This window comes from Chanodichthys erythropterus, chromosome 9 (genome assembly GCF_024489055.1).
Source record: "Chanodichthys erythropterus isolate Z2021 chromosome 9, ASM2448905v1, whole genome shotgun sequence".
In the NCBI taxonomy this organism is placed as follows: Eukaryota; Metazoa; Chordata; class Actinopteri; order Cypriniformes; family Xenocyprididae; genus Chanodichthys; species Chanodichthys erythropterus.
The window spans coordinates 33,430,732-33,451,088 of NC_090229.1; the positions used below are offsets into that span (position 1 = coordinate 33,430,732).

The 20,357-nt window shown below is 37.4% G+C and overlaps 1 protein-coding gene across 1 annotated transcript; it reads left to right on the forward strand.

Annotated features, from left to right (window-relative positions):
• Positions 1–12,781: 12,781 nt before the first annotated feature.
• LOC137026483 (neurotensin receptor type 1-like) lies at positions 12,782–19,160 on the forward strand. The gene is made up of 4 exons (XM_067393837.1): positions 12,782–13,429; positions 15,189–15,363; positions 18,689–18,773; positions 18,878–19,160. The coding sequence occupies exons 1-4, from the start codon at positions 12,782–12,784 to the stop codon at positions 19,158–19,160; spliced, it is 1,191 nt and encodes a 396-aa protein (XP_067249938.1).
• The last annotated feature ends 1,197 nt before the right edge of the window (positions 19,161–20,357 follow it).

Here is a 20,357-nt window from a genome sequence, read left to right on the forward strand (position 1 = left end):
TAATACTTCACATGTCAACAAAGTGGATTAGATGTCTACTGTACTCACTGTTACGCCCGTTTCACACCGCAAGCTTGAGGAGTGTGTTAGCGTAACTACATCGTCACTGCTGCCGCACTGCTGCTGCTGTGCAAGTATTCACACTGGAAATATTTGTACAGCATCACAGCAGCGGCTCCAAGATACATATAAAATGAGCATTTCTGTACAAAGACAACTAAAAATTTGTTTTTATAAGTTGGTAATTTATAAACTTGATAGTCTTGAAAGTTTGTTAACATGGGGAGGTGTAGCCTACAACATTCTCATGTAAACAATAAATAATAAACAATCTTGAAAAAAAGACTTGTGTCATATTGCTGGTTGAGGTAATCATTGTGTTTACATCATCTGCCGCATGTACATGTTTACAAGACAGCAAACTCTGTGAAAAAAGACTGCAAACTCGGGTTTGATTTGGGTCATAACTAAAATAATGTTTATATATCATATTTTCTGGCTAGTTTACTTCAGTTTTTTAGAATACACCATACTTTCACCCAAATTAATAGTTAAAAACAAGTTTAATGGTGTTTATGGATAAATCTTCTATAAATATTTTTGATTCTTAATTTTCTTTTCTGACATACTCCAATTCTTGTTAAAACACACTAGACATGCTTATTCTGTGCATTTTGAGAACTTTTTGTGTTAATTCATTTTTATTTTGTCCATCTAAAGTGTACTTTCACTTTAATGGTCCCACTTTATATTAAGTGGCCTTAACTACTATGTACTTACATCAAAAAATAAGTGCAATGTACTTATTGGGTTCATATTGAATTGCAAAACACTTTTGCTGCTATTGAGGTGGGATATGGGTATGGTTAGGGAAAGCTTTGGTGGCATGGGTAGGTTTAAGGGTGGGTTAAGGTGTAAGGGATGGGTCAACAGTGAAATTATAAATGTAATTACAGAAATGAATTACAGACGTAATTACATGCTGGTGTTTTTAAAATATAAGTACAATGTAAAAACATGTATGTACACAATAAGTGCATTGTATCAAATTATTAATTTAAATGTAAGTACATAGTAGTTAAGGCCACTTAATATAAAGTGGAACCATTCCTTTTTAATCAAAAACCAAAATTTCACTTCAGGTTATCTTAAAACAAAAACACGAGAAACAGAACACCTAATATAACAATGAGATCAGACAAAGACTAACTGAAAATAAGGACCATATATACACACAGAGAAATACCAGAGACAAAACGAAATAGTTGTCTCGATGCAGGCGAGACACATGAGGGCAAATCAAACACTATGGCAACAGATGACAGAGATAAAGGAAACTGAACTGGGAACAGTGCAAAAACTAACAGGCTAACAACTTAAAACAATACTCAACCTCAGAAACATACGTAACATTACCCAATCAAAATGGTGCATCCACGTGCATTAAAGGCACAGTATGTTTTTTTTTCGCCACTAGGGGTCGCTAAACTTCAAAACAATAACAAAGGCGTAGATTGATGACGCAGTGAATGAGCGTGGATTCATGGAACTTGTTGTCATGCCGACGGACGTAATAATGTTTATGGCGAAATAATGTTTATGGATGAGTGAATGCATTCATGTTTTTTAACATGACTGTGGTATCCGTATCGTGACGTAAGGCATGCCGTTTCCTGGTCCAAGCCTCGACTCGTTTCACATGAGAATGCCATCGACGGCCGTTTATGAGTGCTATTTATTCATATTAAACATCAGTCATTTTAAAATGTTAAACATTTTGAAAACTTACAGTCTACACAACAGTCTCACAGCGTCACAGACATTAATATTTTAACAATTTATAAAAGATGAATCATTGTCTGGCCATCTGGAATATTGGTATGGAGATTAAGGTTATAATTATATTTTTTTTGTAGTATTACACCACATCATGTGTGTATATTAGCACCATTTGTTGATTTGTTGTGGTATGAGATAGAGCGTTTGGACCCGGAAGCGCTACCGCGTGACGTCAGACTTAACAACCGAATAAAGCAGGGCGTGGCCGAGAATCGCGGGCGCGATTGTTAATGAGAGACATATCAGTGCCACACGCGAGTCCCAGGGTATATAAAGGAATGAGGACATTTTATTTACTGAACTAACGTTACTTGCAAAGCTGAAATACTACTAATACAGGTCAGTTTATTTGACAAATTAAAATTGTGAGGTAAATCAGCACTGTTTCACTTCTCACATTAAAGGGATAGTTCACCCAAAAATTAAAATTTGATGTTTATCAGCTTACCCCCAGTGCATCCAAGATGTAGGTGACATTTTTTCTTCAGTCGATCACAAATGATTTTTAACTGCAACCGCTGCCCTCTGTCATTCAAATAATTGCAGTAGATGGGAACTTAATCTATAAGAGTGAATAAACCTTGCTTAGACAAATCCAAATGAAACCCTGCGGCTCGTGACGACACATTAATGTCCTAAGACACGAAACGATCGGTTTGTGAGAGAAACCGAAAAGTATTTATATAATTTTTTACTTCTAATACACCACTATGTCCAACTCCGTTCAGCTTCCTGCTAGTGAGGTCAAAACACGCGTTCTGAAGACGGAAGTGACGACTCGCCCATATACTTCAATGAGCGCGAGACATCACTGCCGTTGTCAGAGCGCGATCTGACCTCACTCACCGGAAGCTGAACGGAGTTGGACATAGTGGTGTATTAGAGGTAAAAAATGATATAAATACTGTTCGGTTTCTCACACAAACCGATCGTTTCGTGTCTTAGGACATTAATGTGTCGTCACGAGCCGCAGGGTTTCATTTGGATTTGTCTAAGCAAGGTTTATGCACTCTTATAGATGAAGTTCCCAATCACTGCTATTATTTGAATGACAGAGGGCAGCGGTTGCAGTTAAAAATCATCATTTGTGATCGACTGAAGAAAAAATGTCACCTACATCTTGGATGCACTGGGGATAAGCTGATAAACATCAAATTTTCATTTTTGGGTGAACTATCCCTTTAAACTATCATACTGCATTTGTGTGTGTTTGTGAAAGTTGTATTGTTATTCTCTGTATTAGTTTGTTGGCTGTATGAGACTAACTATGAAACTACTTTTGTCCCTAAGTTTGCTAGCCATGGTCCAAATGTTTGAACAAAACAACAACAGCGTGTCGCTAGACGTTAAGCAGATGTTCAAGTCTGTTGCCATGGTTACTATGCAGTACAAGTGGAAACCAGGGATATATAAAAATTGTGAATTTCTCTGAATTTACAAATTCTTGGAAACATTTAGGATCATTTAAGTACACAGCTGAATGAAATATATAACACTGTGCAAGTGTTTTTTTGTGTGGATATTTTAATACAAAAATCTTACATATTGTGCCTTTTAAACATCAACAAAATACAACATAGGAGGGTGGACAGGGGCTTAGGAGGAGGATGCAGAACTGGCAGATGGTACACAGGATGAGGGAGGAGCCAGGGAGGAGACGATGGCTGGGGGAGCCAGGGAGTGACCCCAAACAGTTGTAGCAGGCTGAAGGCCCAAAGAGGAGCCGATGGAGGGAGGAGCCATGGTGGTTCTTTGGTGGAGAGGCAGAGCAAAACCAGGGGGATGACTTATAAAGGCGGTGGTTGTGGAGTCTTAGGCTGAGCCAAAGAGCTGAAGAGACCAGGTGTCACTGAACGGACTGGAGACCAAGGCGGAGCCGCAATGACAAGCGGCGGAGGTGGAGCCAGGGTGCTGGAGGACTGAGGCAAAAGCAGTGTGACTGAGGGCTGAGGTGGAGCCAGAGGGAAAGAAGAGCCAGACAGAGCCAAAGGGTGGAGAGATGAGGTGCAGACAAAGGTCCAGAAGTCCGTGGCAAAGGCAAAACGATGACTGACCAAGGCAGAGCCAGAGGTATGAGGAAGCCCGTTTGAGTCGGAAAGACGACGGTCCCAGGTGGAGCTGGGGGAGATTGGTAGATGGGCCGAGGTGGGGTGACGGGCTTGGAGGTTTGAGGTAGAGCTAGAGAGTCAACACACCAGGGCAGAGGGTTACGAGATGGTTTACTTGGCCATGACAGGGCAGGCAGAGAGTTCAAAAACAGTCTCCTTGGCCAATACAGGATAGGCAGAGGAGGTGGGAGTGGGAGGCAAGGTGGGAAAATCAAACCACACTGATATGGTGCTGGGCAATGAAACATACTTGGTACTTGGCGACAAAACAGACTTGGTGCTGGGCTACAAAACAGGGACAGGACCTTACATGTTCATTTGGGTTCAAAGTCAGCACACTCATATTATCCTCTACTTCTCCTCTTCAGGCTCAGGCTCCGGGACAAACTGGGCTTCAGGTCATGAGGTCTAACGCCGTGGCTAATGGATCAACATGTGCTGCGGTCGCTAGCAGATTTTGATCCTCCTGACTTTCACCATTGGTGATGAGGGATCCGCACTGATGTAAAATCCACTAAATGTAATTGTGGAACGTCCCTCGAGGGCTGCCTGGTTCCCTTTGTGCAATATGATGACATCAGCCTCTGCTTATTTTTAAAATACGCAGAAGTTGATGTCATTGTAGTGCACAAAAGGAACCAGATCTCAAAACCTCTTTGTATGCTCCTCAAGGGACACATCCCCCTGGGAGAGGAGGAGGATCTGAACTGTTGCTAGATCCTTTTGATTGGTCTGATCTTCTTGTCATGTTGGAGTTTCAAATAAACGGAAATAAAAGAGTTGGATCTATTTTCAAGCATTTATTCCTTTTTAATCAAAATAAACTCAAACATTTCACTTCAGATTATCTTGAAATAAAAACATGAGAAACAGAACAACACTGCAATCAGGCCAAGACTAACTGAAAATAAAGACTAAGAAACACTAGGGACAAAACAAGATAATTAGCTAGACACAGGTGAGACACATGAGAGCAAATCAAACACTATGGAAACAGACGACAGAGACAAAGGAAGCTGAACTGGGAATGATGTAAAATTAACAGGATTACAAATCAAACAAAACCCAGAAACAAACATAACACTTGCATTATTTGCTACTGAATTAACTGATTAAGTACTAATTTGAAAGAGCTGTTGTGTTCTAGTGATTAAACCAAATGTTCCCATTACATTTTACAATGATCTTGTGTTTTGAAACAATTTTGTGGAAAGAAAATATATATAGCTGTTTTAAAAGAATGACTAGCCGTATGAACATTTTTGTACCTTGTGAAAATAGTACAAGCAAATAAAAAACTGTAAGTATATTATTTTAAAGGTTATTATTACTGTAATAGTTATTCTTTTTAAAAGTATGCTGAAGTACACTGTATTTCCTTTTCACAAGGGTATGGGTTTTGGCAAAATACTATCATAAACATTCATAATATTCTGCTGTTTTTCAGGGTTTTCCATGTGCAGCGAGTGAATGGTATGATGAAAGCACCATGAAGTGTAAGACACGTTCTGTTGTCTATCTTCAGTTCACAGAAATCCCCTCCATTGCTGTCTTGGTTTCTGCCATATGTATAATTATTTTACTCATTGCCATATTTTGTACCCACATTTGCACTTTGCCTCATGAGAAATGCCATACTTGCATTTTTCTTCACTGTCTGCATTTCCTGTTTTACTGTCCATTCCTTTCAAATTGTTTGTGTTTTTAAAATGGCTGATTGAGATGGAGATTGTTTCCTGCACAAACGCTGTTAAGACGGCGCTGCTGTATGGTTCTTGCTCTCTTGTTTTTGCTTTTGTTTTGTTTTTGTTTGTTGTGCTGTTTTCCATGTTTCCCTTTATTTTTGTTTTTATTTCCACACTAAAAACCGGTGGCTGGAGTAGGATCATTTATCCATTTACCGCCGCATGTGCCTGAGTTGTGCACGTGGCCTGCTCTATAGTCATATTGCCACCGGCTGCGTGTGAGTGTAATTTGTAATTCGTATTTGTTTGTTTCATCTGTATATTTAGTGATTTTGTTTTTCATTGTATGTATTTATTTGTTGTTTGTGAGCCTTGGTGAGAGAGATAAAGAAGAACCCAAAGATCACTGTGGCTGAGCTCCAGAGATGCAGTCGGGAGATGGGAGAAAGTTGTAGAAAGTCAACCATCACTGCAGCCCTCCACCAGTCTGGGCTTTATGACAGAGTGGCCCAACAAAAGCCTCTCCTCAGTGCAAGACACATGAAAGCCCGCATGGAGTTTGCCAAGATGGTGAGAAATAAGATTCTCTGGTCTGATGAGACCAAGATAGAACTTTTTGGCCTTAATTCTAAGCGGTATGTGTGGAGAAAACCAGGCACTGCTCATCACCTGTCCAATACAGTCCCAACAGTGAAGCATGGTGGTGGCAGCATCATGCTGTGGGGGTGTTTTTCAGCTGCAGGGACAGGACGACTGGTTGCAATCGAGGGAAAGATGAATGCGGCCAAGTACAGGGATATCCTGGACGAAAACCTTCTCCAGAGTGCTCAGGACTTCAGACTGGGCCAAAGGTTTACCTCCCAACAAGACAATGACCCTAAACACACAGCTAAAATAACAAAGGAGTGGCTTCACAACAACTCCGTGACTGTTCTTGAATGGCCCAGCCAGAGCCCTGACTTAAACCCAATTGAGCATCTCTGGAGAGACCTAAAAATGGCTGTCCACCAACGTTTACCATCCAACCTGACAGAACTGGAGAGGATCTGCAAGGAGGAATGGCAGAGGATCCCCAAATCCAGGTGTGAAAAACTTGTTGCATCTTTCCCAAAAAGACTCATGGCTGTATTAGATCAAAAGGGTGCTTCTACTAAATACTGAGCAAAGGGCCTGAATACTTAGGACCATGTGATATTTCAGTTTTTTAATAAATCTGCAAAAATGTCAACAATTCTGTATTTTTCTGTCAATATGGGGTGCTGTGTGTACATTAATGAAGAAAAAAAAATGAACTTAAATGATTTTAGCAAATGGCTACAATATAACAAAGAGTGAAAAATGTAAGGGGTCTGAATACTTTCCGTACCCACTGTATATATATTATATTATTTTTATATTTTTATATAAGTATTAGCATTAACACTTAAGTGTAATGTAAACACAAATGGTTGTTTTTAACTTAATAAAGAACACCTTTAAAACTTCCATAACTTAGTGTCCAGGTAATACATAGATTTGTGTGGCAGGATGTTGTCACTATGACGGTCACATCAGCACCAAGCTTCAGACCCTCCATCAAGGGTTGACGCCAACTCCGCATGTGAATGCACCCTTACAGTTCCTTCTGAACCAAAACAATGAACTTATGCTGCGCTCACGCCATAAATATTTATGCATTTCAATGGCAACGCTACCGATGCCGAAATGAATCTGCAGCAGAGCTCTTTAAGTTGTTTATGTTCATTAATATTGTAATGTTATGTTCTTTGAGACATGAGATAATTTATCGCCGTCTCTCGTGATGGTTTTGCTGCCTGCTGTGCGCGTTCATGTGTTTTGAAGAAGGTGTGGCTTTGGAGACGCTCTGAAGAGAGGGTGGGGTCTTATGCTTTCAAAGCTAGCTCACTATTGCTAACCTCTCAGAAAATGACCTACCCTACCTTTAAGCCTTGTAATGAAAGTTATTGTATGCGAGAATACAATAACATATTTGAGCATATTTTTAGTATTTTAAATACAAAACACTTTCTCTCAAAGTATTTAATTACAAATTACATTTGATTTTTCTTGGTTAAAGAAAATACAAATTACAAAATACTCAAAAGTAATTAAATACATATTTTAAATACATTTAATTAAAATACCGCCCATCTCTGGCTACACCTCGGGCCTGCTGTGAGCCATCTCCTCCTGGGTGAGGGAAGCCCGTGGCTTTGCCTTCAGTATCTGAGTGCTCCGCTCCACCTCAACCTGTTGCCCTGGCTCCTGCACCTATGCTCCTTCCTCTCTCGACTCCAGCATGGACCATCGGGCATTCGGACTCGCTGGGCTCCCTCAGACCATCGGCTCCACCTGGATCGGACATTGCCATGCCTTCGGGAGCTGACTTTTCGCTGCTATCCGGCCCTCCACCCCTTTGGCTTCGGCTATATCCGCCCTCCCTCAGGTTCCACCTCCTCCCTCGGTCACTCCAGCTCAACTTCAGCCCTCCAGATTCCCGCTTCCATCTCGGGGGGTCATCACTGCGGCTCTGTCGAGCCCGCCCAGGTCATCATGTCCCGACGCTCCCTTGGCTCTACATTTGCGTGAGGGGCTCCTCTCCTAACGGCTACCTCTCCGTTGGTTGTCCCCAGGACGTAGCCTGCCAAGTCACCATCATGGCTCCTCCCTCCATCAACTCTGCCGTGGGCTGTCATCCTGTTGACCCGGGACCCTCAGGGTCAGCAACATCCAGCCACTCATCCCATCATCTCTTCCATGGTTTCTTTCTCCATCCACTCCTCCCTGGTTTATTCTGCCTGTTTTCACCATCCCTTCACCTGCTCCTCTCGTCATCTCCTCATCCACCTCCCACCCTCATCTTTTCTGTTGCAAAGCGAGGTCACGCCTTTTGGGAGGGGGTGTAATGTAACGTTTATTCATTTATTTTTGTCTTAGTTTCATTTTCATGGACTTTCAGTTTGTTTCTTTTCAGTTTCCCTTTTCCTTAGTTTTAGATTCCCGCCAGTCTGTAGTTGGGTATGGTTACAGGTCATTCAGTTTAGCTGTGTATTGTTAATTATCCTTATTTGCCTTAATACTTAAGTTCCTGTGTTTTCAGCATTCAGTTGTCCGGTCTCATTAATATTATTTTATGTTTGCTTGCCGGCCTTTTGTTGGAGATACCTTTGGATATTATTAAAGGCTGTTTGAAGCTGAAGCTGAATCTTTATCTTTGCGTGCTTTCCTACATCGTATCATGACTTTGTCTAAAAAGAGTTTGGGTTCTTAGCCTTTTGATTATGCATCTATATATTATAAAGTCTCTCTGTTAAACTTGACAATTTCTGACAGATTTGTCATAACACGTTTACTTCAGCCAAATAACCTTTACAAAATCATTGATGCATGCACTGCATACAGCTGTACTTGTGACAATGTTTTCCTGTGTTTTCCTGTGACTATCTCTCATTCAACTCTTGCATGAATTGTATTTATCCACAAAAGAATGTCAACAGTCAATGTCACCAAAACACTGGTTATGATTTTTTAAAGATGGTTTTCCACTCAACAAAGCCACTTTGTCTGTTATGCAATCTGCCATACAATTACTAGATAACATTTTCAAGCAAAAGAAGAATCTTTGCAGCTGTGAATGATTTTCGACTGTGTGAAATCCACATTCATTTTACCCAAGGTTAAAGGGTGTGTGCTGGAGGCGGCTGAGCACATTGAAAACTAACAATCTGTCCTCATATGCTTCTGCGACAACTAAGCCCCATGAATTCATACAGCAACACTGATATGAAATAAAATACAGTGCAGAGCGCAATGAGACATTGAATAATACTTTTAGATTTGAAGTCTTTGCTCTAATGCAGGGGTTTTCAATCCAGAGACTATCAAATATGATAGTCCTTGTGTGAGGAACTCCCATCCTTACATTTAAAAGGTATCTGTCTTTTATAACGCCCAATTTATACACTGAAAAGTTATGTCTTAAATTAATTTGTATTAAGTTACATTATCATATATTCACTATATAATGTACTGTTAAATGTTTCATTTAATTCTATTAACTTATATTAATAAATTTTTTAATTATTTATTTTAATTGATCTATTTAACAGATAAATAACTATTTAATCACATTTTACTTATGTATTTTAATCTTATTATTTATTTATTTTCAACATTTTTTTTTTACAGTTTTACTTTAAAACCCATGCTCCAATGAGACCACTGAAAACATAGTGTTAAAAATTGTCATTATTTATGAAGCCTGGCTTGCTTATTTGACACATAATATTCAACAACATTATTGATTTGACTGCACTGACACTATTGGATGAGAACTGAACTGAGCTGGACAATGACATCACTTATTTCTCCAGTACAGCTTACAGCTAAATTGAACTCATATTTATGATCTTTTCACAGTTATTGAACCAAACTGAATCAACACTGAACTAAATTCAGCTGAAATATGACACTTTTGTCTTTTTAGAGCTGCTTTAGAGGGATAGTTCACCCAAAAATGAAAATTTGATGTTTATCTGCTTACGCCCAGGGCATCCAAGATGTAGATGACTTTTGTTTCTTCAGTAGAACGCAAATTATGATTTTTAACTGCAACTGCTGCCGTCTGTCAGTCAAATAATAGCAGTGATTGGGAACTTGAACAATAAGAGTTGAAAAAACTTCCATAGACAAATCCAAATTAAACCCTGCGGCTTGTGACGACACATTAATGTCCTAAGACACGAAACGATCGGTTTGTACGAGAAACTGAACAGTATTTATATCATTTTTTACCTCTAAAACACCACTATGTCCAACTTCGTTCAGCTTCCGGCTAGTGAGGTCTGATCGCGCTCTGACAACGGCAGTGATGTCTCGCGCTCATTGAAGTATATGGGCGATAGATCACTTCCGTCTTCAGAATGCGTTATTTGACCTCACTAACAGGAAGCTGAACGGAGTTGGACATAGTGGTGTATTAGAGGTAAAAATTATATAAATAATGTTCGGTTTCTCGCACAAACCGATCGTTTCGTGTCTTAGGACATTAATGTGTCGTCACAAGCCGCAGGTTTTAATTTTGATTTGTCTAAGCAAGTTTTATTTACTGTTATAGTTGAAGTTCCCATCTACTGCTATTATTTGACTGACAGACGGCAGCGCTTGCAGTTAAAAATCATAATTTGCGTTCGACTGAAGAAAAAAAGTCACCTACATCTTGGATGCACTGGGGGTAAGCAGATAAACATCAAATTTTTATTTTTGGGTGAACTATCCCTTTAAATCTCTGTTTGCATCACTGAATCATTATTTTCCTGTTTATCCCTGTAGAGCTGCTTTGAAACTTTGTATAAAGCGTTATTTACATAAAAGTGACTTGACTTTCTGATTTATTCATCCTCATGTCATTGTAAGAACATGACATACTTTCTTTTGTGAACACAAAAAAGATGGTAACCAACATTGGAAACAGTTTTGGTGAAAATGACTTTCATTATCTGGGGAAAAAAAAGACATTTCTCAAAATATCTCTTTGTCAGTACAACCGTGCAATGCGTTATTGCACCAATCAACATTACGTCACAAGAGCTGAGCTAAACTTGCATATTGAATCTGGAATATTCCTCTAAATTAGTACAATTTGAATAGAAAATACTATTATGTGTGATGTGTATGCTTAAGTCTGCAGCCTGTCATACTACATGCTCAGTGCATAAACACACAATGGCTATTTGTCAGCTGAGCTATAGAAATGTAACTGAAAAAGAGCAGAATAGGGTGGTTGTTTAAATGTAGACTAGGAGAAACTGAAATTGACTTTGGCGAGCCCTGAAGTAAAGAAACATCACTGGTGTTAAATAATTTAAGCCCAGTTAGGAAGGTGAAAATGCTACACTGATTCAAATCTCAAAGAAACTCTTTTACACCATCAGCACATGGTTTGTCTAGTCAAGCACACAATTTCAGATGGGTTTAGTGCCAGAGGTACAGTCCTGAGGTTGCAGTAACAATATCCCTATGCAAAAGAATCATATGACATGTATGCATAGATCAAGGAGAGCTAGACAAGATGCCCCACATGCATATATCATTGTGTAACTGTGTAACGTGTGCCGTACTAGTTTTTATGCATATATTGTAAACAATTTGCAGGAGTTGTCACTTTTTTGAGCAATAATTTTGCTTATACGTAAGCCACATACTATAAAATCTTGACTGCAATCAAGATTTAGAACATTTCCATAATTTTTGCTCAGAAAGATACAGTTGATTTAACATGATGACTTATAGCAAGGCATGTTGTCACACTAGGGAAAGCTGTGCACTGCTGTTTATTGGTACAGGTACAGAAAATATATATCATGTATATTTAACATGATAATGAGATTGATTTATATATCTCTCATCAACTAAAGAGAATCTTTAAGGTCTTCTTATAAAAGCTCAGTACAGCTTTATGGTTTAACGTTGAAAGCAACATCCATGAATATTATTATTGCAATTTTACCATTGTTCTGTACAATTTTATTGTTATTATAATTCAATATTCATTTTATTTTGTATTATATTTCTTAACTTTTTTTCTCTAATTGTTATAATGTAATAGAATATTTGAATAATAATAACAATTATTATTATTATTTAAATAGGCTATAATTATATTAAATTATAAATTAATATTTATTTATTATATTATTATTTATTTTTTTATTATGTCTATCTATTGTTTTATCATTTAAACCAGTTTTATTCTTGTTGTCCCTGTTTTCTGTGTGTTTGGTTGATAAAATCATGTCAAGTTACATTTATTTTAGACAATACAGATTGTTTCAAAGTATTTTGTAAAACTAATTTATTATGAATTGAACTAAACTTCCCCTTGGTTTAATATTTAGTTATATGTTGTATTAGTATATTTTCAAATGTGGGTTGTGTCGTGTGCCATAATTAAATAATGGGCACTAAACATTTCTTTCTTTTTTTTTTTTTTTTTTTGGATTCACGCGTCAGCACGCGAGTGAGTCCCGCGCGCCCTTATTCCATATAAAGCAGTCACGCACAGATGCTCGTCGGTCACCTCAGCTGCACATTCCAAACGTACGCAATTAATCAGTGTTTATGTCAAGCAATTGGAGGTTTTGAAGAGAAATGACGTCAAATGAAACGAATCTGACGACAAAACTTTGGACTCGTCGTGTCCTGGACAACCGGACCCAGGAGATAGCGCTCAACAGCACAGATTCCCCGCCGGTGGATGATTTGGATGTGAACACGGATATTTATTCCAAAGTGCTCGTGACGTTGATTTACGCTGTGCTGTTTGCTGTCGGTTTAATCGGCAACTCCATGACCCTCTACATAACCCTCCAGAGAAGATCCATCAAACATCTCCAAGGCACCGTCCATTATCATCTCGCCAGTCTCGCGGTGTCCGACCTGCTCATTCTGGTGCTTTGTATGCCGGTGGAGCTGTACAACTTCATCTGGATTCACCATCCGTGGGCTTTCGGTGGAGTGGTCTGCAGGGGCTATTACTTTCTGCGGGACGGCTGCTCGTACGCGACGGCGTTCAACATCGTGAGTCTGAGCGTGGAGCGCTACATGGCGCTCTGCCACCCGTTCAAAGCCAAGAGTCAGATGTCCCGCGGGCGCACAAGAAGACTCATCTGCGCGCTCTGGTGCGCGTCGCTCATTCTCGCCTCACCGATGCTTTTGACAATGGGGCAAATTTACGTAGGTGAAGAGAGCATCTGCACCACTGTGGCCTCCACCAACACCGCCAAAACTGTTCTACAGGTGGGCATGTAACTATTTCATCCTAAATGGTCCATGTTAGTTCTTTGCATTTGTGTACTTTAGATGGCACTAACAATAAAGTATCTTCAGATTATTAGCAGTCTACAATGCAATGACTTTCATGGGTGTATTTTAAAGGAACTTACTGTAAGCCTGCTGTATTGTACTGTATTGGCAATATCAGATTATTTTTGTTGTTTTGAACATGCGCCATGGTCGTCTCATGGTACCTTGTAGTGCCATATAAATGCCATGAAATGAACATGGTCATTCAGTACCATGGTATAAAATATGGAATTTATTTTTTATTTAATCCTGGAAATAAACAGAACATTTCATAATTTTCCGAATTCAAAATGTTGCTATCTACAAAGAAGAAATATTTAGGATTCTCCATTATTTCTACTTAAATGATGGTCAAATGATTCCACTGAAGCACAAGAGGCTCTAGATCGTTCTCAAATCATGCTGGAGAACATGAGGTTGTCAAGTTGTTGAGTGCCGCTGTCATAACGAATAATGACATATATATATATATATATATATATATATATATATATATATATATATATATATATATATATATATATATATATATGTCATACTTTACACCTTTTGATAACACACTGAATGACACTATTACAAACATTATGGATTTTATGTTAACTATGTAATTTAGGTAATGTAAGTGTATTTTCTAAGGTGGCATCCATAGCCTGTGTAATTTCAGCAACAAGGGTGATTTGAAACATGTAAGTTATTGTTAAAAGTACTAAATTGAAAGAAAAACATACTGTTGTGTTTCGGTGATTAAACCAAATGTTCTTATTACATATCACAATGATCTTGTGTTTTGAAACAGGGATTATGTAGAATAAAAATATGTACAACTGGAAAGAAAGCATACTAGCTGTGTAACAAGTGTGATCAGTTTGGATTTTTGTACTCAGTTTTGAAAATGTAAATAGTAAAGCAAATAATAATAATAAAAAAAAAAACAGTATTTACAGAAAATATAATACATTTCAATGTAGCTCTTTGCCATTTGTCTATATGTCAGGTTTGCTTTAAAATCTGATCAAGTCTACAAAGAGAGATGATGCAGTAAAGCCCTGAGTATAAAGTAGTTAACATGACCATATGTCTGAGAGAGTTAGTGATACATAGAAGGCTGCTGGCATGCCAAAGACAGTCCCATTAGCCCTCAAAACAGTCAATTGTGATTTAACTTCAACAGCTTGAAAAGAAAAAAAGAAAAGAAAAAAAAAAGCTCTATTAAAATTTCTAGTTAGATATAATTGAACACATGTGTATATACTGAACATGACCTTATGGACATGAAGTGATCTGAAATGGTGGGGGAAAAATGAAATATATATTCTATCATTTGGAGAATATTTTTCACACGGACAAGCTCATTTTAGAATACTAGCTAGTAAAAAAAGCTCTGTATTTGTATAGGGAGGGAGGAAGAATAAGAGGAAACCTTAAATTAACCTCAGAGCAAATTAATAATTTAGTCAATCAATTAATGACACAGTAAAGAGCAAAGCAGACCAAAATAGAGCATAATGAAACTGCACTAATAGACCAAACCATAGAGGCACTTTTTTTTTCAGGTGTTTTTCAGGGTAGAAACTGTTAGTGGCAGGGAAGGGATTTCTCCCCTTTGGATTTTGGGAAATAATCATTATGCCTTTACCTTAATGTTTCCGGGCCCCACTTTTTGAATAGTTCCTTGAAGTGTTTTTCCTTACAGGTAAATGCCCTTCTCTCTTTTGTTGTGCCAATGCTGGTGATCGCAGTGATGAACGCCCTGATTGGACATCAGCTCCAGAGAATGACCAATCATGACTTATACTGTTCAGCAACTTCAGATGTCACAACAGAGACAAACCGTGAGCGTTCCCTACGCCATAGTGTCAAAGTTCTACGTGAGTAAAAGAAATGCATGATTTTACCAGAATGTTCAGTATTTTATAGGATGACATTATAAAATAGAAATTGCTGCTGTTAGATGCCATACAGCGTAACTACATTTTACACTTTTATCCACTAAATTAGCTCATTTCAAATTTGATGCCTGCTACAGGTCTACAGTTGGCAGGGGCAACAAATTGCTGAAAAAGCAAGATATTTTGAAAAGATTCAGCTGGGAGAACATCTAACAACTAATTAAGTTAATTGATATCAGGTCTGTAACATGATTAGCTATAAGAAGGATTTCTTAGAGAGGCAGAGTCTCTCAGAAGTAAAGATGGACAGAGCTGTGAAAGAGTGCATAAAAAGATTGTGGAATACTTTAAAAACAATGTTCGTCAACGTCAAATTGCAAAGGCTCTGCAAATCTCATCATTTACAGTGCATAACATCATCAAAAGATTCAGAGAAACTGGAGAAATCTCTGTGCATAAGGGACAAGGCCGAAGACCTTTGGATGCCCGTGGTCAGATGACACTGCATCACTCATCGGCATGATTGTATCAATGACATTACTAAATGGGCCCAGGAATACTTCCAGAAACCACTGTCGGTGAACACAATCCGCCGTGCCATCTGTGGATGCCAACTATAGCTCTATCATGCAAAAATGAAGCCATATGTGAACATGGTCCAGAAGCGCCGTTGTGTCCTGTGGGCCAAGGCTCATTTAAAATGGACTGTTTCAAAGTGGAAAAGTGTTCTATGGTCAGACGAGTCCAAATTTGACATTCTTGTTGGAAATCATGGATGCCATGTCCAACGGGCTAAAGACAAACAGAGACCTTCCAGCGTGTTATCAGTGTTCAGTTCAAAAGCCAACATCTCTGATGGTATGGGGGTGCATAAGTGCATACGGTATAGGCAGCTTGCATGTTTTGGAAGGCACTATGAATGCTGAAAGGTATATAAAGGTTTTAGAGCAACATATGCTCCCCTCCAGACGACATCTATTTCAGGGAAGGCCTTGTGTATTTCAGCAGGACAATGCAAAACCACATACTGCAGCTATTACAACAGCATGGCTTCGTCGTAGAAGAGTCTGGGTGCTGAATTGGGCAGTCCAGATCTTTCATCTATAGAGAAAAATACATCAAAGACGTCCACAAACTCTTCAGCAGCTGGAAACCTATATCAGGCAAGAATGGGACCAAATTTCAACACTAAAACTCCAGAAACTCATAACCTCGATGCCTAGACATCTTCAAACTGTTTTGAAAAGAAGAGGAGATGCTACACCATGGTAAACATGCCCCCGTCCCAATTATTTTGAGACCTGTAGCAGGCATCAAATTTGAAATTAGCTCATTTTGTGCATAAAATTGTCAAATTTCTCAGTTTAATGTGTTCTATGTTCTATTGTGAATAAAATATTATCTCATGTGATTTAAAAGTCTTTTAGTTTTCATTTTATTCAAATTTTAAAAAACGTCCCAACATTTTCGGAATTTGGGTTGTATAAATCGCATATATTAAAGCAATATCACACAAGAAAGAGTAACAAGGAAAGATGACTTGGGCTGTTTCTGAGAAGCACTGGAGTAACAAGGAGGAAGCGCAACTGTTTAATTGTTTTTTAAACAGACAACTGATTAATACTGATATTTTTACATTTTAGACAAAATATTGCAAGTTTAGTTTGGTTCCAAAGTAACAGCAGAAGCATTAAAATAGTAGAGGAGTTTCTTTCGTTACTGAATGATTCAGTGGTTTTCAACAAACTGGTTGAGTAAATGATTCAATGACTCATTCATAATCACTTGTTTTTTTTCTTTAATGAACCTCCTGGGACCCAGGAATAGACTTCTGTCCTCTGTAGTGGACATTATATTTTAGTGGTTTTCTCTGACATCATACATGTCACAGTTTTAAGTCTGGATGTCCTGTAAAGAGCACATTCAGGGCTTTGCAGAGATACCAGATTTTTAGAGGTTTCGCCATTACAACAACAACTTCTTGGTCTTTAATTATGACTGAAAATGAAAATTAGCACTCTTATGGAAATATGATAATATTTTGTGATTAAATTTAAAAGTTATTTAAATCGGATTAATTTTCAAATTGTTTATTATAAATCAACATCTCAGGAAAATGTTATGGGGTTTCAAATCAAAATATGACTTTCTGTTATGAAACAGAACATTGATTTCATACATGTCCACTGTAGAGGACACCAGGACTTAAATCATGTTTATCAGGCATTTTAGGAGACACAACAAGTGAATAGGGAAAGAAATTATATATCAATATTCCTATTAATTATTAGATATTATTATGAAAATGTTGCCAATTATTGCTCCCATTATTACACTTATTTTTTTCATTGCATGTTGCTCCAAGAATACGGTGGTATGCAAATTAGATACAGTGTATAGATACATTGTATTGAATGGGAAAACCGATGTATGGCCATTTTACCCTCATATTGCATAAAGTAAAATGGTATATCAATTAATTCCATTATATGTTTCATAACACAGTTGAGAATCATCTTTATACATAGTTTGGTTAAAAACAATATTGAAGCTTAAAAATTGATTGGTGATTAAAAAAAAATCCCATTGTTTTTGCCTATAAATGTCATTTCATGTCATTTTATTTTTTAAACAACTTAGTCCTGGTGTCCACTACAGAGGACATAGCATAACATATGAATAAAATATAATTTTTAAAAAATGTTATTTTTTCATTTGTTTCTTATGCTCTAAACAATATAATGACGTGAAAAAAAATGCTAAATTAAAAAAATAAATAAATGTTGGGTCTCAGGAGGTTAATGAATGAGTGTTTTAGAAAAAATAAGTTGAGTGATTCAAATGGTTCACTCATAAGTACAATCACTTGTGCCACCTACTGGCATAACAATGTATAGCCAGCTAAAAGATTCACTAAAAAATGGAAATAAAACAAGTGGAGTGATACAAACTCAAAAAGTGATAAGTCTCAGTACTGTTGTTGTCCTAGAGTGTAACCGTCGGGCTCCTGATGTGCACTTTGTTATTCTTTTAGTCATTTACCTGCTAATAAATTGGAAATCTCACATATTCACAAAATATAGCTTACTTTTGCTTTGCAAAATAAGATGGATATCAACACATTTGGAGTGCCACTTGTCCAATCAAATTTGAGGAAGAGAACTGTTGTATAATTCATTATGTAATAGTCATTACCAGTGCCCATTTGTCATTTTCATCTCATGTACACATTTTAACCAGTGGTAAAACCTTTAATTTCTTGGGTTCAGTAGTTCATTGCCATGTGGTTTTTCTCTGTTATCAGGTGGGGTTGTTTTTGCCTTTGTTTTATGCTGGTTTCCTTATCACTGTCGCCGACTGATGTACTGCTATGTAACAGAGTGGACCAAGTGAGTTTTGTATTTGCATATAACCATATATTTGCAAACAATAATTTTGCTTTTGAAATAATTTGCAGATTTTGTAACCTTGGTTTTGTTTTCTTCCCCCACAGTGAACTTTATGATTTCTACCATTACTTTTACATGGTGACAAATGTACTTTTCTATGTGAGTTCTGTGATCAATCCCATCCTTTACAACCTGGTCTCGTCCAAATACCGGCAAATCTTTTTTTCCACTGTCACTTACTTTTGCCAGATGTACTCTAAAAACCAGAGGACTAACCAGAGCAAAAGGAGCTTACAACTACCACAGCAGCTTCGTTCCTCTCTAGTCACACCCCGTACCAGCCATCAGACCCTTTGTCCCATGGTGGTCATGGAGACTATGTACTGATGTTAATTTATTCTGGACATTTAGACTTGTTGACTACAAATGTATGTTGCCATTTTGTTCCATCAGTGCTGAGGGACAAAAAAAGGTTTTGACTTTAAAAGACAGGCCTACTGCTTTCTGATTTTGGAACATTATAGAGTATACACTATAGGGTACAACGGGGCTAAAGGCATGGCAAGGCAAAAGGAACCTTTTGATTTTATTTTCCTCTTAACCATTAGATGGCACAAAAACTTGCCGCATCACTTTCCTAAACATCCGTTTTTCAAAATGTACGTGCAAATTTATCTGATCCTTGACACGATTGCGGGCAGCAACGCAAAGTTGATTCTGAGGTAGTTTGATCTAATATTTGATATTTTTTTAAATGTTGTTGATTTAAGTAGCAAATAAGAATCCATTAAATTAATGTTTATATTTTTAGACAAAGGTCTTCTTAATGATTTTCAGTTTTGCTCAAGGTAATTCAAGCAACAGTTTTTCAATAACGGAAGAATATGTAAAAGTATGGTATTTGGGGTAAAAGGCGCCCCTGCTGTTGGGGCAAAAAGCACAATAATTAACATGATAATGAATAGCTGGCTGACTTTTCCATTGATGTGACATGGTTAAATTCAGATGGAAAATATAATATATCAAATTGGTTATCCATCTTAATGAAACAATCATATTTTAAAATATATGAATCATATCATAATAAAATATAATTTATTTTTTCTACAGTAAATCTATATTAAATAGGCTATTATGGGAACTCCTTCAATGCTTTCAGAATCTTTACTTTTTAAAATAATTTTGTTTCTGTATTTCTGTATTTTTAATAAAATGTATATAATATAGGCCTATTTTAATGACAGTATATTTAATGAACACAAATGAATTCTTTTATTTATCAAAATAAACAGAAAATAGTACAAACTTTGCTAAAGTTATCCTTTTGAACAAGTATTAACCTATACATTTTTATAAACATATTATTTTAGCTAAAGTATTTGTATGAATACTGTGTGCCTATGTGTGGGGTAAAAAGCCCCCCTCACTACCTCATACATTTATAAGTTTTTAAACAAAATTAACCACTTTATGATTTTTTTTATTTTTTTTTTTCACACAAAATATGTTGCTCAATGTCCAATACAAACATAGGCTATATATTTTTCCTGCAATCATATTCTTTGAGAGTAGTGAAGAGCATAA

Excerpts from the sequence above, each read along its gene's own strand:
- LOC137026483 (XM_067393837.1), top strand. The coding sequence starts at position 12,782 with ATGACGTCAAATGAAACGAATCTGACGACAAAACTTTGGACTCGTCGT. Across the intron at positions 13,430-15,188 it reads CCGCCAAAACTGTTCTACAG|GTAAATGCCCTTCTCTCTTT; the intron begins GTGGGCATGTAA and ends TTTTCCTTACAG. Across the intron at positions 18,774-18,877 it reads TATGTAACAGAGTGGACCAA|TGAACTTTATGATTTCTACC; the intron begins GTGAGTTTTGTA and ends CTTCCCCCACAG.